Raw genomic sequence first — 18,926 nt, 5'->3', positions numbered from 1 at the left:
TAAAAAATCTCACTTTTATTGCTGTCACAAGGAATGTAAGCGTCCCTTGTGACAGTAATAGGCATTGACAGGTACTGTTTATGGAGGGATCGGGGGTCTAAAAGACACCAAACCCTCTGACTGCACTTCAATGTATTCAAATGGGCCATATGGGAATTTTTGAATACTGACAGGTTTTTAAATTTGGCGCCATTAGCAGCTGAGTAAATCGAAAGTGGCGTCATGACAACGCTTCCGGGTTAATACATCGGAGACCCGATCAAAGCTGAATCCGGCTTTGTTTGGGACTCCAACCTGCGGGAAGTGTTTAATGCATGTGTTAAATATCCCATTAACCACCTCCCACCCGGCCACTGTACATATACGGCCGGGTGGGATTCTCGTCCTTCTGATCGGACGTTCCCGAAAGTCCTGCAGAAGGAGCGAGATCGCGCCGCCGTGGGCACGCGCAGTGGCGCGATCTCGATGCGCCTGTGTCCCTCGGACACAGAGCAACACGTTTTGGCAGGAGGGCCCTGTGATTGGCCCTCCTGATCACATGACGGCTGTGTCCAATCATAGCCGTCATGTAATGTAAATACAGCCGTTGTAACGGCTTTGATCTCTTCTTCTCCTCACACAGATCCTGTCAGTGAGGAGAAGAAGATGATCTGTGCTGCAGCCAGGGGATCAGTGAGTTTTACTAATTACTCACTGATCACACGGGGGGTCTGTGCTGGTAATCAGAACATTGATTACCAGTGCAGCCCTGGGGGGTTGCCACTAGAGCCACCAGGGATGCCCACCCATGACCACCAGGGATGCCCACCATGGCCACCAGGGATGGCAACCAGGGCTCAGAGAGCCTGCCAGTGGTGCCCTCCCTATCAGTGCTGCCCACCAATGCCATCTATCAGTGCTGCCCACCAGTGCCCATTATTGCCCACCAGTGCTGCCTATCAGTGCCCATCAGTGCAGCCCATCAGTGCCGATCAGTGCCGCCGATCAGTGCCCATCAGTGCCACCTATCAGTGCCCATCAGTGCTCATCAGCGCTGCCTATCAGTGCCCACCAATGCTGCATATCTGCGCTACCTATCAGTGCCCATCAGTGCTGCCTATCAGTGCTACCTATCAGTGCCCATCAGTGCTGCATATCAGTGCCACCCCATCAGTGCCACCCCATCAGTGCCTCCTTATCAGTGCCTGTCAGTGCGGCCTCATCAGTGCTCATCAGTGCAGGAAAAACGTATCTATTTACAAAATTGTATAACATAAACAAAAAAACGTTTTTTTTTTTTTTTCAAACTTTTTTTTTCATTTGTGCACCAAAAAAGAAAAAACCTTGCGGTGATCAAATACCACCAAAAGAAAGCTCTATTTTTGGGGAAAAAATTACACAAATTTGGTTTTGGTACAGTGTTGCATGACCACGCAATTGTCATTCAAAATGCAACAGCGTTAAAAGCTGAAAATTGGTCTGGGAAGGAAGGGGGTTTAAGTGCCTGGTATTGAGGTGGTTAAAATAGGGTGGTAACATCAGAACTTACAAAATCTCTTATAGCATCGTAATTCCCCATCGGGGCTGCAAGAGAGTAAAATGTTGGTGTAATCTGTGATAGATAATCCTAATAAAGCAGAACTTCACTCTCCCAGTCAGCATCAACTATTTTTAATCCTTATGCTGCTAACATTAGTAAATAGATAGGAAAGTAAATTGTATATCATATTTACATGTTTTAACCACTTCCATAGCGGGCCTATTCTGGCACTCCTCTCCTACATGTCAAAAATCATCATTACTCAGAACCCCCAAACATTATATATGTTTTTTTGAGCAGAGACCCTAGGGAATAAAATGGCGGTTGGTACAACTTTTTATGTCACACGATATTTGGACAGCAATTTTTCCAAATTTTTGTTTTTGGAAAAAAAAAGGTTTCATGAATTTAAAAAAAAAAACACTAAAGTTGGCTCAATTTTTTTGTATAATGTAAAAGATGAGGTTATGCTGAGTAAATAGATACCTAACATGTCATGCTTTAAAATTGCGCACACTTGTGGAATGGCGGCAAATTTCGGTAATTATAAATCACTCTAGGCGACGCTTTAAACATTTTTACAAGTTACCAGTTTAGAGTTACAGAGGACGTCTTGCAGTAGAATTATTGCTCTCACTCTTACGTTCGTGGCGATACCTCACATGTGTGGTTTGAACACCGTTTACTTATGTGAGCGCGACGACCATATGTGTTTGATTCTGCATGCAAACACGCCGGGACAGGGGGCGCTTTAATTTTTTTTTTTTTTATTGTGTATTTTATTTTTATAATTTTACACTTTTTTTTTTTTTTTTTGATTACTTTTATTCTTATTACAAGAAATTTAAACATCCATTGTATTAAGAATAGGGCATGAAATGTCCTCTTTATGGAGAGCTGTGGGGTCTCTAAGTCCCCATATATCTCTCTAGGCTTAGATAAAAAAAAAAAAAAAAAAAAAAAAAACGATCTCAGCCCTTCCAGCCCAGTCCACGGCAGTATTTACAATATGAAAAAAAAAAAAAAATTAGAGCAAAAATAATTTCCTTTAACCACTTAAGCCCCGGGAAAATTTTACCCCCTTCCTGACCAGGGGGTATTTTGCGATTCGGCACTGCGTGACTTTAACGGACAATTGCGCGGTCGTGCGACGCTGTACCTAAACGAATTTGGCGTCCTTTTTTTCCCACAAACAGAGCTTTCTTTTGGTGGTATTTAATCACCTGTGCGATTTTTTGATCACGCGCTATAAACAAAAAAAGAGCGTAAATTTTGCAAAAATAGCAATATTTTTCATATTTTGTTTATATGAAATTCCCCCCCAAAAAAATGTAAAAATCAAATTTTTTTAACATTTTCAGCCAATTTGTTTTATGCTACCTATGTTTGGTAAAAAAAAATCGCAAAAAGCGTATTTTGATTGGTTTGCGCAAAAGTTATCGCGTTTACTAACAAAGGGAAAGATTTTTGTCATTTTTGTTGTGTTTTTTTTTAACGCGTAATGGCGGCGATCTGCGATTTTTTTTGTGGTAATGCGACATTGCGGCGGACAGATCGGACCCTTGACTGACATTTTTGCCACTTTTGGGGTTACCAGTGACATTTCTACAGTAATCAGTGCTATATATATGCACTGTTACTGTAAAAATACACTGGCAGTGAAGGGGTTAACTTTTTTTTTAAAGGGAGGGGCTATGTGTGTCCCTAGGGGCATGCTTTCTACTGTGATTTGCTGTGGCTTCAGATGTATGAAGAGTGATCAACGGTTCTACATAGTAGAACCGTATGATCATCCTTCATACACAGGGGAGAATGACAGGCAGCTTGTTTACACAAGCCGCCTGACTTTCTCCCTCTCCCCCGCCGATCGCAGAGTGACCGGCGGACATCGGGTCCGCCGGTCACACGCGCGGGGGGGTCCGTGACCACGCGGGAGCGGGAGCGCGCCGCCGGCGGCGCGCGCTCGCTCCCTAGACCCTCACAAGCTAGTGACGTAGCCCTACGTCACTTTGCCTGTGAGGGGCTGACCGCCGACGTAGATAGTCGTGCGGCGGACGGCAAGTGGTTAAAAAAGAAAAAAAAACAACAATAAACAAATGACAATGTAAAACAAAAAAAAAATACAGTGCTACATTGAAATAAACTAAAATACCCCAAATAAAAAAAAAATCAACGATTTCCTGTTAGTCCAAGCATGGGCAAGCCAACGGAAGATGGGGCAGGTTCCTGCCTTGGGTGCAGTAAAGTAGCGAGGTATAAATTATTGCCATCTCTGTTTCTATTTTAATTGTGGCTTTTGGAAGTCATCTTTAATACAATTATCTCCTAATCTGGCCGGTTACCATTGGGTTGGAAATATTGTATGTCTGTAGACAGAACCAAGCAGATTTCAAGGTTGTACAAGAACAGGATAATCCAAAAACATATTTTACTTTTCCCCACTTTGTTTTCTTCTTTCTGTGGAAAGAAAATGTAAATAAATTATGCCTTTTTTGGCACAGGAACAGGTGCATGATAGCTGAAAGCAGGGGCGTAACTACAGGGGTTGCAGAGGTTGCAATTGCAGCCGGGTCCCATGCTCCAGGGGGCCTGTGCGGCTCCCCTGTACACCTGGATAGGAGGGGGGGGGGCGGGGGCAGCATGTAGAGAAATCACTGTCCTCCTTTTTCCTCCTGTAGCTACAGGAGGAAAATGGAGGAGATTGGTTCCTCTGTATGCTGCCCCCGCCACTCCTCCTATCCAGTTCACTTGTGTTCTGCTGTCTCTGGGCCCCTGTGTGCTCCCCTCCCCTCCCCACCACTGTGCTCCCTTCCCTCTTCTGCCGGCTGCTGCAGGGAATTAGTTACAATAGGGAACCAGAAAGGGGTTGGTAAATTTGTAATTTACCAGCTCCTTCCCTTTCTGAATGGACAGAGTCATAGTCAGTGACATTGTGAAAACATAAAATAAAATGATAAAAAATACAATTAAAATACCAAAAAATAAAAACTACTGACACCAGTGGGTGAACTTCCAGGATTGCAAAGGTCACACTTGCGACTGGGCCCTGGCATTCGACCACCGTGGGGAGGCCCCAAGATGGCAGGAAGGGGGCCCACTGCAGAACTTGTCAAAGGGTCCCGTAACGAGAGTAAAGTTCCCCAGGATCAGTGAGAAGAGCTCCAGGCTTTAAGGGAAGGGCCCTGGCCAGGGGTCCGGGGGGCCCTTCATGGTTTCTTGCACCGGGGGCCCTGAAGGTTCTAGTTACGCCTCTGGCTGAAAGAGTTATCCATAGCACTGAGGAGCCATCTCAAGCCTATTGCACCCTTAAAAGCAATCAGAAACCACCTTTATGTTGCCTTCCCCATTGACCTTTATTTAGGCAAAATGGCGAAAGTTTGCAGAAATCGCACAATGTTTGCAGAAATTTCAGGGACATAAAAACTCTCAATTTCACTCATCCCTATTTATTCAAGCTAATAAGAGTAATTATGTTATTAAACAGAGAAATGAATACACACATTAAAAATGTTTTTTATCTCTGTTTTCAAGGGTTTTGTTGTTGCAATCCTCTACTGTTTCCTGAATGGCGAGGTAAGAAAAAAGTTTACTGCAGTTTTCTCATTCAAAGCTAAAATCCCATTACCCACAAATTCATGTTTACAAATATATAATCTATATTTTGTTTTTTTTTTATACTGTTATAAATATTTTTATTGTATCACAATGCCAAGTTTTGGCCAGTTTATTTATTTATTTTAGATGTTTATTTAATTGGTATTTTCTGTTTTTGTTTTTTTTTTTTTTGTTTTTGTTTAATAATAATTACAATATTGGTTTTTCAAAGAAAAATTTAATGGAGATGCCCCTATGACATGAGATTTACACCAAGGATTTTCTAAACAGAAAGCATAGTAGAGGGTGATTGCCTTTCTATCTCTGATTCAATCTCCATGTGATCCCATCTGAACAAAGCAGGTAGTGAGGAGCTGAGCATTAGGTTCAGGGCAGTTTTTTATTTATTTATTCTTACATTAGTGTCCTTAGACCCCCTGCATATCACAATCCTCCCTTCACATCACAGACACCCCTGCAACTCTGCCCTCCTTCACATCACAGACCCCCCTGCAACTCTGCCCTCCTTCACATCACAAATTCCCTTGCAGCTCTGCCCCCCCCCCCCCTTTCACATCACATACCCGGCTGCAGCTCTGCCTCCCCTTCACATCACAGATCCCCCTGCTGCTCTGCCTCCCCTTCACATCACAGACCCCCCTGCAACTCTGCCCTCCTTCACGTCACAAATTCCCTTGCAGCTCTGCCGCCCCTCCCCCTTTCACATTACATACCCGGCTGCAGCTCTGCCTCCCCTTCACATCACAGACCCCCCTGCAACTCTGCCCTCCTTCACATCACAGATTCCTTTGCAGCTCTGCCCCCCCCCCCTTCATGTCACATACCTGGCTGCAGTTCTGCCTCCCCTTCACATTACAGGTCCCACAACAGCTCTGCCCCCCTTCAAATCACCGATCCCACTACAGCTCTGCCCCCCTTCACATCACAGATCCCCGTGCAGCTCTGCCCCCCTTTACATCACAGATTCCCTTGTGACTCTGGTCCCCTTCACATCACAGACCTCCAGGCAGCTCTTCCCCTCCTTAACATCACAGATCACCCTACAGCTCTGCCTCCACATCACATACCCCCCTGCAGCTCTGCCCCTCCTTCACATAACATATCCCCATGCAGCTCTGCCCCCCCCACCCCTTTACACCACAGATTCCTATGCAGCTCTGCCACCCTCCTTTACACAACTGATTCCCTTGCAGCTTTGCCCCCCCCCCCCTTTATATTACAGACCTCCCTGTATCTCTGCCCATCCTTCACATAACAGCGCCCTGCAGCTCTGCCCCCTCCCCCTTCACATTACAGGTCCCCATCCAGCCCTGCCCCCTTTCACATCACAGATTCCCTTGCAGCTCTGCCCTCCTTCACATACCAGCCCCCCGCAGCTCTGCTCCTCCTTCACATACCAGCCCCCTGTCGCTCTGCTCCTCCTTCACATAACAGATCCCCCTGCAGCTCTGAATCCCCTTCAAATCACAACTCTGCCCATTCCTACCATTCTTCGGCACAAGTAAGTAAGGCATAGCAGTACTGGACCGGAGGCAGGAATAGGAGCTGCTGGAATTAACTTTTCAGATTAACAAGCTGGTGATTGGTCGCTAGGACTGCCCTGAGCCCTAGCAACCAATCACAAGCTTGTTAATACGAAAAGTAAATTCTGGCAGCTCCTGGTCCTGCCTTCCATCTAGTGTTACTGTGCTTTCTGCTCTGTGTGCAGAACTGTTCTGCCTCCTGCTCTGCTGTGATAGTGACAGCAGACGAGGCAGGGAGAAAACATTGTCCTAAATAGCAGGACCGCGGTCTGGATGGGACAGTGACTTGTTCCAGATCTGGACCACGGTCCGCCTTTTAGTAAAGTCTATTCTAGGCTAATAGGCAAGGGCTTGTCAAACAAATTTCATGGCACTGCACTGGGGAACATGAACCAAAGTAAAAAAGTAAAATAAACTTTAAAAAAAATTAAGTTTGGCATGAGGCAGTTATTTCAGTAATGCTGAAAATGAAACATTAAAAATGCAATATTCCATTAAATAGCATTGCTGGGGAAAGCCCTGATCCTGCCTTCTTTGTTCTGTTTGTAAAGAAGGTGTATGGGGATTCCCTTCATCTATAACAGACCCTTATCCTAGATGAGGATCTGCTATAGATGTTAATGAGGGACCCCCACACAAAAACAGGCTCTTTATGTCTAGTGTCAATTTTAAGGGGAACCCCACACAAATGAAAAAAAGTAGTGTAAGGCTCCCCCATAGATGGATATTAAACGGGAACCCTATGCACAAAATTAAAGAAAAAAAATGTGACCCCCTCTCCCCCCCAAAAAAAAATCCACATAAAACTTGTATTTGAGCATGCAGCCTGGTCAGGAAAGGGGAACAAGCATGCAGTAACCCCCCCCTCTTGAACCATACCAGGCCACATGCCCTAATATGGAGGCAACCTTGCCAGGAGGGTTCCACCGTGTCCCCTGTTGATGAGGATGATGACCACATCCCTGGCTTGATGGTTGTGGGGTGGTTTGTAAGTGAGTAAGGGGTATAGTTTCCCTACTTGTTCACAAAAAAGTATATAAAATAGTATAAATAAACATGCACCATTTTTGGTCCTTTATAAAAAAAAAAAAACAAGAAGTCCCACGATATATATATATATATATATATTTATATATATATATATATATATATATCCATTGTCAGTCATGTCGTCCAGTAATGCAGATCCACATCAGTCATGATGCCCAATGCCCATCGACCCGTTGAAACTTGCATCACGCACCATCGCCTCCCTAAGCCGAGCGACATACACTATTTTTGACAAGTCCTTTAATAAAAAACAAAAAGACAGCTCAAGCCCCTGTCACTAGATGGTCAATAACGTCTTCCAAGAGACCCCACCCCTTTTTTTAAATTTTAGCAATGTAGACAGGAGCTGTGTTTTTCTTTTTTTTTTTTTTTAGTGTGTGTTATTTACACTTTACATTTTTTTGTGAATGAGTAGTGGTATTATTGTGCACCATAATTCCAAAAAGACCCCCTCTTGCAGACCCCCCACTAACACCTTGCCAGGGTTGTGTGGAAGAGGCACTTGTCCTCATCGACATTGGGACTCGGTGCTTTGCTAGGGGAGATCTCTTTCTTTCTCTTTAGATAGATAGATAGATAGATAGATAGATAGATAGATAGATAGATAGATAGATAGATAGATAGATAGATAGATAGATAGATAGATAGATAGATAGATAGATAGATAGATAGATAGATAGATAGATAGATAGATAGATAGATAGATAGATAAAATAGAATGATAATATTGCATGTTTACCATCCTTTTCCATAACAACAAAAGTACATAAAAAAATGACCTTTTAAAGTTTCTCCCTAAAGGTGCAATCAGAAATAAAGAGAAAATGGCGGAGTTGGAAAGTCAACCGGTACTTTGCTGTGGATTTCAAGCACCGTCACCCATCCCTGGCGAGCAGCGGAGTCAATGGGGGAACACAATTGTCCATTCTGAGCAAGAGCAGCTCCCAGATCCGGATGTCCAGCATAAATGCGGAGAACCTGGCGACATGAGTTCCCAAACTGCCTGAGAACAGTCAAATGTCACTTTTTGTTAAATTTTCCCCTAATATTTTAATTTTTTGCATTTATTTTTCAGTTTTTTTTTTTTTGTTTTTTTTAAGGGAAACATTGGGTTGGGGAGAAACAACATGTAATGCTGGATTGTAAACCCTACAAGGTTTCCAAAAAGAAAAAGTCGAAGGATCACATTGATCACGTTCATGAAGTCATGTGATTGGTGGCTAGCAATAGAACCTTATATACATATTATATCCATACATTTTTTTTAAATGCAAAGTCCACAGTAAAAAAAAAAAAAAAAAAAAAAAATCAGTCTTTGAAGTATTATATTTGTAGCATATGCCTATTTTTCATTGATATTTTTATGTATCTGGTTATTATTGTTGTGTGGGAAAAAAAAAAAAAATGGGGGCGCTTTTATTAAAACGAGTGAACTTGAAGCTGCGTTTTACAGCCCTCACCATACCCCTGGTTAATTATTGTAAATTTGGGGATTTTCCTTCAGTTATAGCTGTCCCCAGTGTGTTTTTAGAGTTTAGAAAAAAAAAAATAATAATATCTCTCACTACCAGTCAACAGAGGTTACATTTTCATTAGTTTTCTTGAATAGCCTCTGAGATAACAGAAATTATTTGGAGCACTTGAACTGTAATTCTTATAGTATATTAAAATAGTGTGTACAAATAAGTCATAGTAGTTTACAATATTGTGGCAGCTTGAAGTAGATTTTTTTTTTCATTTAATATAATATATAGATACAGTATATATACTTTTTTTATTTTATTTTTTATTTTTTTGTGCTTGTAAAATCAAAAAATGTGAAATGACCTAAATGAAGTATGTATATAGATTGCACTGTGTTTGGTGATACATGCAGGGTGTGTCTGCAAAAAAAAAAAAAAATACAAATTGCAGATTCTACGCAAAATATAGATACGTGTACACTAATATTTTAATAATGTTGTAAGCTGTAACAAGGAGAATGGTATTATCATAGACACTGCAAGAGACCTCAATGTGTAATAGCAAACTAACATTTTCTGCTTTTATTTTTTAATGAGTTTAAAAGTATAAAAATATAGCTTTTAATATTTTGTGACAGTCAAAAAAACAAAATTGCCTTGCACCCACTGCTACAACTTCTAACGTATTTTCTTATCTCACACTTATATGATGTCAATTACCTAAAAATAAATATACCGAACTTAAGAGGTATTTTCAGAAAAGAAAAATTAACAAAAAAAATAAAAATATGTGAAAAAACTGGATAATTATACAAAGCTAACAGATGTTTTTATTATATTTTAATGAAAAGCATACATATGCACATAATAAAAAATAGAGTCATAAATACTTATCTGGTGCGCTACAGGCCACACCTTTGTTTTATGGAATATAAAATATTAGATAAAAGATATTTTTGGAATGAAAGAACAAAGGTAAGGCCTATAAAAATGCAGAATGTGTAAAACAATGCAGAATGTGTATAAACAATGCAGAATATGTATAGCTCATATTATTATTTTAAATCACAGAACCTTTTTTTTTTTTTTTCTTTTTTGGAAAAGGAATAGGCTGTGACATGAATTGTGCCATATATCACTCTGAGCCATTAAAACATTAACTGTAAATGCATAATTTTATATGTGTTTTAGTAAGTCTGTGTGTTGAAGTCTTGATGTTTACAAACAAGAATAATATCCTAAGGCCCCATTCACACTGGGGCGACGCTACTTTGCCGGGCGACCTCATAGGTCGCCCCGCGACCTCGGAGCGGCCGGCACGGACTTCATAACATTGAAGTCTATGCAGGTCGCTCCGGGGTCGCCCCAAAGAAGCTCAAGTCGGAGCGACTTGTGTCGCTCCTATTAGAACGGGTCCGCAGCTTCTCTATGGAAGGCGACCTACGGCGACCTGTCAGGCGACCAGGTCGCCTGACAGGTCGCCCCAGTGTGAACGGGGGCTTACAATGTCCAGCATTTTTGTGAATGTATAGTTGCTTTTATAGCACCTTAATGTATCATCTAAAATCTAGAATGTTTGAAAGTATTTGGATAATATTTGTTTTATAATCTATATTTTCTTTGGTAGGGAAAAATGATCTTTGGCTAATGATCTAATTAGATGTAATTTTTTCAGTAGACATTATTGTTATTATTTTACTATGTCTAAATGTGAAATGTAAAGCATCAAAGCAGTATTAATATTTTAATTTTGCAATGGAATCAGTCAGCTGTCTGAGAAATCTTCAATGGAAGCAGACTCTCAAGCCAATGAAGATGCGATAATTTTACAAAAATTTTAGATCACCTTTCAAGCACCTCCAGAAGCATCTTGTCTGTCTAATCTAACATTTTAATCTGAAGTGCCTTTTTACAGATTCCCCCCCCCCCCCTCTTAATATATTATGTTTACTCAACTTTTGAACTATTACTAAAAAACAACAGATATAACTGCAAATGTAACTTACTCCTTAAAAATAATAAATTAAAAAAAATAATATTTTTGAACAAGAAGCACTTCTATTTTGAACATATATTCATAACAAGTTAAAATTCAAAGTAAAATTTACATGGAAAGGAACAAATTTTTTTACAAATTACTGTAAAACCATTTTACAAATTTTAGATTCAACTGTGCGTTTTAACTGCTAACATTTATTTTCTATTTTTCATTTACAATGGCATATACATATATCTTCTTTGCCACATATTTTTTTGTATTTGGTGTGAATGTGTGTCACCAAAAAAAGGTATGGCTTAAAAGTTACATAAGTAACATGTGTTCATTTTTTTTTCAATACAGTTCCGACTTGTGGGTTTAGGGTTCTGTTATTTTTTTTAATAGAAATGTTTATTAAAGTGGAGTTCCGGCCTATTTTTGCAACTTTAGTGAGTGCTCGCTATGGTGATCAACAATTGGGCATTTTAAATTTTTTTCGGGGGTCCCTTACTTTATTTTCAGGGCATTTATTATTGTACTTCCTCCTTCTCCCCCCTCTGTGGCCACGGCCACCGACATCACTTCCGCCTTTGCATTGCATCCTGGGAGCGGTTTGTCATCACTCCCAGAAGGCTGGAAGCAGGAAGAACTCCCAGAACACTCCCTGGAATCAGGAAGAAGGGCACAGCAGATTACACTGCGGCCTCAGATGCCCATGTCTAAGATGGCCGCACTCAGACAGCGTTTTTAAAAGTAAGATTTTGACTAAAATCCAATACTGTACACCTTGTAAGTATGAGAATAGCGGTTCTGTAAAGGGCGATGGATTAGTATTATAGGGGTATTTTTTGTTAAAAAAAGGTATTTGAGGCCGGAACTCCGCTTTAAGTTCAGTTATCCATACAAAAATCAAGAATACATTGAAAGAAAAATACAAAAATCGAATGCATGTCCTGTAGTTATATATATGGAGAAATAATAAAAAAAACAAATAAATAATAAGTAAATGTATGCACAAATCCCATTTTCCTGGCCCTACCTCTCATCAGCACACAATGGGTTAACACCTCCTCGAGCCCACAGGACCACCTCTTCCTAGCTAGATAGAAGACAGCCCCTCCCCCACTGAAGTGTTCTTTTTTGGTCATGATCCGGGCAACCTGTAGATTGCAGGTGGTAAGTACTTTGATTGCTAGAAATGTATCCCCCCCCCCCCCCGCCGAACCTACCTCTCCATGTTCAGCCTCTCATGGAGTTGGAAGACCCTGAATGTTGGATGGTAAACGCTTCTAAAAACTGGGTGCCCTTTGTGCCGGGTGGCAGGCAAATGATAGAAAGCAGGAATAGGTAATGCTAAGCTCTGCAATGTCACCGTTGGGGGTTTTCCTGTCTTGTATAGGCAGTGTGCCGCACTGCTCTCCTGGCTTTGTCTTTAGTCTGAGAGTGGCGGTGGATGATGCCACAGAGGGCAGGGAGATGCGGCGGCGCGGGGTAGTGACTGCCAGTCACCAAGCAGCAGCTTAAACAGTCTTAGAGCCAGCAGAGGTACTGGTTTCTCTCCCTCTCTCTGCAGTCCTACCAGTTTTCTCGTGTGCAGTAAAGATTTGTTGCTGTTTGCTCCTCTGCTGTGCTGTGTTCCCGTTGGTTAGACAGTCTGACTGGTTTTTGTCTCAGATTTTGTGTCTCACCTGCTGCTGGTCTTATGTTTTCTGGAGTGTTTGCGTTTAGTGCTTCCGCTCCTAAAATAATGCAAAACACCATACTTTGCATTCCTTGAGCACTCTTTTAAAAATATGTCCATGCTGGGGGCAGCATGGGACATATTTTTAAAAGAGTGCTCAAGGAATGCAAAGTATGGTATTTTGCATTATTTTAGGAGCAGAAGCCCTAAACTCAAACACTCCAGAAAACATAAGACCCACCACTGGTGATCTCCTGACCAGGACAATCTGCATTCCTTGTATTCCCCCCACAGGGTGGCTTCCATGCTTCTCAAGCAGTTCACGTGGCAATGGCTCAATTGTGTTTAAATCAGTGCACTAGAAAATGCCTTGCCCAGCCCTGGTTGCTTGTTGCACCTGCATGCAGTCTGCAGTGATGGGAAACTAATTTGCATGGATCGCCTCAAGTTACAATAGATAAGAAAGCGGATGCACAAAAAACATGAGACCCACCACTGGTCATCTCCTGGCCAGGACAATCTGCATTCCTTGTATTCCCCTACAGGGTGGCTTCCATGCTCCTCAAGCAGTTCACATGGCAATGGCTCACATGTGTTTAAATCAGCGCAATAGAAAATGCCTTGCTCAGCCCTGGTTGCACCTGCATGCAGTCTGCAGTGATGGAAACTATTTTGCACGGATTGCCTCAAATGACTATGGATAAGAAAGGGGATGCACAAACTTCAGAGCCCAGAGGCTGTAGCGGAAAGTATGCAGGCAAATACCCAAGCCACAGGCAAGACGCAGGCCCGTCCATCACAAAAAGCACGCAGATATTTCCAAATGTGAAAAGGGAAGGGCTTTCTTTTCCCATAATGACAGAGTTAAAAGCTCATTGATGAAGAATGGGAGAGATCTGAAAAGAAGACCAATTTACAGGAAAGGTCTCCACGCTTTATGCAATGAAGGTAGCTGATGCATGTTTAAGCAACGCACTTCCAGGAGTGTATTGGGCTTGCCAGCGTCTGGTGTGCAAGTGTCTTTGCCTTTCAATATCTTCAGGGATCCTATGGATTGAAAAGTGGACTTGGTTCACACCAGATGCAGTCCAATGGGTTTTTAATCTAAGTCAAAAATGCATGAACAGTGTTTACCATGGATTCCAATGGCTTACGTCACACCAGTGTAGTGTGTTCCAGTACTGTCAACTAAAGGAGAACATGTTGCATTTTTTCTGTATGGAACGCATCTGTAACATGGCAAATTGCATTGAAAAAGCACCTGAACCCTTCAAAAATATGCATGCAGAAAGGCCCCTTCAACTCAGAAATTGTGGTGAACTGGCCTGCAGACTTGAAGAAAATCTATACTGTGGCAGTTTTTTTTGCCTGTTGACTAGCAACATCGTTAACTGTGATGTTTAAAGCATTAAGAAATGGCCTTTAATTCAAGTGGAACCTGTAGGAGTGGGCATGGTTCTGGATGCTTGATCCTGGCTTCTGACTTTTGGCTGAGGCTTCAATAGACCTAGTTTTAGGGCTGGCACATTAAAGCGATGAGAGCTTTATGGTTGTGCCACTAGAGGGTAGATGAAGCTTCAGCACAAGCCCTTTGTAACATTCTCCATAATAGGAGGTTGTTGTTTGGCAAAATGCTGGATGAAGCGAGTGACAGAAGAAATGTCCAGATTGTGGCCACGGTCTAATAAGAGGAAGCAGCTGTCTATTTGCTCAAGTCGGTCGATCTTCAGAAGGGTTCAGGAGTCCAAATCTTATAGACCAGGCTGAAACTTACCAGATCACAGTGAAGGGAGCTTGAACATCCTTTTTACATGTGATCAAATCCAGAGCAGACTGCTAGACATCTGGAAAGTCTTTTGAAGGTGGGCCCAACCAGTATCTTCCAGTGGGAGCCAGGATAGCCTCCTTTTTTGGAGGGTTTGGGTGACAAACATCAAAGACAGTAGCTGAGAGTACAATCACCAAATCCTTTCATTCATGATCAACAGATCTCAAGAAGAAAGATGTACTGCAAGATTACGTATAAGAATTATACTGCAACAAGTCCATAGTGTTGCTGCCACCAGAAGAACAAATCTGGGGGATTCTCCCCATCCCCATTCTTTCTACTACCCAAGGCTTCAGGACCTTTCCCGACTGTCTAAGTTTGAAGAAATCAAATGGGCACAAAAACAACAAAACGTTAAAGATGAAGTCTGTGCAAACAGGCATGGGGATAGTTCAGCATGAGGACCAGTTAGAGTCAATCGACTCTAGAGTCAATCGACTAGCTGACGTATACTTCCATGTATCAATCAGTGCGTAAAACCACAGACATCTGAGGCTTGCAGTGACCGCCTGTCCCTTCCAGTTCAGGTGTTTGCCATTTTTAGAATTGGCACAGCACCAAGAAACTTGGACCACTACCACCGCTACTTGGATGACATTTTGATTGTCGCAGGTATAAGCCAGGAGGTGGCAAAGCATTACAACCTTGTCCTAGAAATCCTTTTCCAAGTTCAGTCGACTAGTGAACAAACAGGAAAAGCAGTTAAACCCTTCTTAATCTATGAAGGATCTTGGAGTCGTTTTTCATGCCCAAATAAGTCAAGTGGTTTTCCAAAATGGAAAAATTAGCAAATTTAAAATTTGTGTACGAAGAGTCAAGGAGACAGCATTTATGTCAGCGAGGGATTCCATTACCCCATTGGGACATTTTACAGCAGCCATTCCAGTGCTGCCTTGGCCAGGTGGCACATGGGGGCTTTTCAATTTGCCTTCCTCTGTCAATGGGATAGTCTGCCTATGGATTACAAGGTCTTTGTGTCTGAAAAAACTTGCAAGAACTGGAGTTTTGGATGCCAGTGTGCCTCTTTTGTGGTGTGCCTCTCAGCCCAGGAGATGGAATAATTCTGATGTCGGATGCCATTTTGCCTCTAGTCTGAGGAGACAAGTGCATGGCCGTTGGAGCCTAGTGGAATGCAGATGCTCTGACTGTCTTAAAATTAAAGCATTGCAAGCCTTTCAGGATCTTCTTCCAAGGGGCTTGAGTGAAGCTGATGATTGGCCACAAGACAGCAGTAGCCTACATTGCAACTAAGGGGGCACCAGGTGTCCACCTTTTCCTGTTACTTTTCGTAACATAAACTTTTCGCTGAGTGGAGAGCCACTTACAGGCAGTTAACGACAGTCTACTGGGAACGCAGGATCCACTAATGGATCAGTTAGGCAAATTATTTTCCAACAATAAGTACCTCAACTTGTATTGGCTCTATGGGGCATTCCAGCGATTGGTTCTCATAGAGGCTCTACTGAACACACAGCTTCCGGTATTTGTAACAAGTTACAAAGATGAAGTGAAAGAAGGTGGATTCACAGTGCCATGGTTTTTTTTTCATTGGTGTTTGTCTTCCTCCAGTGTCTTTGATTATGAAGATTCTTCTGAAGATTTGGACAGAACACGTTTATGCCATACAGGGGCTTTCCATCTGCCGAGGAGGCCTTTGTTTTCATTGCTCCCCAAGATGTCATTCGCACCACTAATCCTGTTTCCGATCAAACAAGATCTTTTATGCCAACATCAATGGCGGCCCCCCCCCCCCCAATCCAGTGGGACTCTGAATAGCCTGGCTATTGAATCGACCAAACTAGAGGTGCAGGGATTCTCATCCAAGGTGGTCCAGACCTTGGTGAAGACTGCAAGACCATAAACGCTACATATAAGAGGATAAGAAGGAAGTTTGTTCTGTTTGCTCAGCAAAGTTTTCTCTCCTGTGTCCCCAGCTCTGGCAGATATCCTGTACATTTTTACAATCGGCGGTTGAGGTTGATCTGGCATCCAACTCCCATTAAAGTACAGATCTCTGCCTTTATCCTCTTTTTCATGCTGCAGATGGGTGGAAGAGCCATTGAACAAATGCTTCATGTCGTATGCCGTAATCCCTATACGACCACCAAGGAATTCCTTGTTCCCTTCATGGAACTTACGCTTGGCTCTGAAAGCACTAGTACAGGCATCCTTTGCTTTAATAGCTTAATTTCCATTGCAGTTCCTAGTGGTAAAACTAGTTCCTCTGACAGCAGTTGCTTCAGACAAAAGGATGTTTGAGATGGCAGCACTTTCTTGCAAAGATCCCTTTTGTGTCTTTTTACCAGAAATAGTGATACTACGTGCATCTCCAAGTGGTATCCTATTTCCAGGAAAACCTGTGGGCAGTCCCTCCAAGAATTCACATGGAGTCACTGAGTACACAGCAGGAAGACTTCAGGTCCTTACACAAGTTGCTAACAGTATACATACAAAGGTCAAAGACGTGAGGAAAGTGGAAAATAGTTTAATTTTGCCATCAGGTTCTTTTGGTTTACCTGGGTAATTGGTATGGTAAGGTAGGCCTTTCTGTTTAGGAACAGGGGCAAGCTCCTTCGACTGGAGGGGTGGCAGCCGTTGGGGCAGTTATGCCAGGATTTTAATAAAGGATATATGAGAGGTGGCTAGCCCTTCATTTGACTTTACAAGCTAGGCATGCAGTCAGCAAGTTCTGCAAAGTTAGGGACGAGACATATCATTTTCTTTATCTTTGGCAGCTTTTCTTGATTGTCAATGTTTTTTTTTCATGTGTTCTATCCCGCTCATTTATTCAGCTAGTTATATCCCATTGTGTGCTGACGTGAGGTAGGGGCAGGAACACGGAAAATTGTTATCAAATTCTTACCGTAATTTTCGTTTCCTGGCCTATCCTAACGTCAGCACAGGACTCCCTCCCTAGTGGCCTGTTGCAGGCTAGGTTATTGAACATTTCAGTGGGGGAGGGACTGTCTTTTATTTAGCTAGGAAGAGGTGGTCCTGTGGTCTTCAGAGGAGGCATTAACCCATTGTGTGCTTGACGTGAGGATAGGCCAGGAAAGGAAAATTACGGTAAGTATTTGATAACAATTTTTCCGTAATCTCTCCTCTTTGGCTATTGGGTGGCCACTTATAATGTAATTCCGATGTATGCAAACAGAAGTTACAATGTCTTGACTCAGGATTGACTGATTATCGGCAAAGCCGATATATCAGGGGCCGATATGCACTTTCACCGATATATCGGAATCGGCCACCAAAGTGGCCGATATTGCCGATATTTCGCAAAGTGCATGTACCGGAGTGATGCCTGCAGCTAGAGGCATCACCCTGGTACCGGCGTCCATAGCCAACGGTCAGCTGTCTTGTAATGACAACCGATGCGGCTGAGAAGCCGCTCGGCTGTCATTACAAGGAGCGGGATGGGACATCCCCCCCTCCCACCGCCTTTCCGCGGCTCGCCTGTGTCTCTCGCCCCACCGGGAGACCTGGGCAACCAGCCTGCATGGCCACCGAAGACCTGATCAAAGCCGCATTCGGCTCTGATTGGGTCTCCATGAAAAAACCCGGATGTGATGTCATGACATAACTTCTGGGTACTCGGCGCCAGATTAAAAAAAAGACAGCATTCAAAACAGACAAACTTGGCGTTTTGAATGCTTTTAAGTGCAGAGGAGGGGTTTGGGGTCTTTTAGACCCCCAGATCCCTCCATAAGAGTACCTGTCAAGTGCTAAAAATATATGAAAATATCGGCCGATACCAATATTCAATGGCCGAAATATCGGTATTGGCAACGAAACACCGATATCGGTCAATCACTAGTCTTGACACTGTTGCCATTCTCGGCATCATACAGATGCTGTGAATAGACCGAGTGTCCATTGCACTTTACATCACCGGATATAGTGTTCCCCAAATAAATCATTAAAACATTGCTAGGAGAAAGAGGAAATTGATCTTTTAACTGAACAGATATACAACGGCATGCACGGATAAATTTAGAATGGGAATATCTTTCATCATAGAAATTTATTTTGGAAACAGCATATCCCACTCAAAATATAATGCAGCTGGTCACTACAATTTAGTAAAAATATGTTTCAATGTAACAAATAACTTTACTGTTTTAAAACTAATTCTAAAATATGCTCAGTAGATTTTTGTATTATTCCGAGTATATGCTATACGTTTATGGCTGGCAACTATACCCTGTAATTTCATAGGACGTTTATGTAGTTTTAAATAGTTGTGAACATAAATACCAATAAAACATA

At 42.3% G+C, this 18,926-nt stretch overlaps 1 protein-coding gene across 1 annotated transcript in view; it reads left to right on the top strand.

Moving 5' to 3' along the window:
• Positions 1-9,416, top strand: part of ADCYAP1R1 (ADCYAP receptor type I) — a 419,514-nt gene extending 410,098 nt beyond the window's left edge. Inside the window, exons 16-17 of the mRNA XM_082258031.1 lie at positions 5,051-5,092; positions 8,496-9,416. Coding sequence (XP_082114157.1) covers positions 5,051-5,092; positions 8,496-8,714 — 261 coding nt within the window. The 3' untranslated portion in view covers positions 8,715-9,416. The remainder of the gene's footprint in view (positions 1-5,050; positions 5,093-8,495) is intronic.
• The last annotated feature ends 9,510 nt before the right edge of the window (positions 9,417-18,926 follow it).

Source organism: Pelophylax lessonae (assembly GCF_965119305.1).
Source record: "Pelophylax lessonae genome assembly, chromosome: 5".
Classification (NCBI taxonomy): domain Eukaryota; kingdom Metazoa; phylum Chordata; class Amphibia; order Anura; family Ranidae; genus Pelophylax; species Pelophylax lessonae.
Note: the sequence above shows the minus strand (reverse complement) of the source record. Positions and strands in the feature narration are given on the sequence as shown.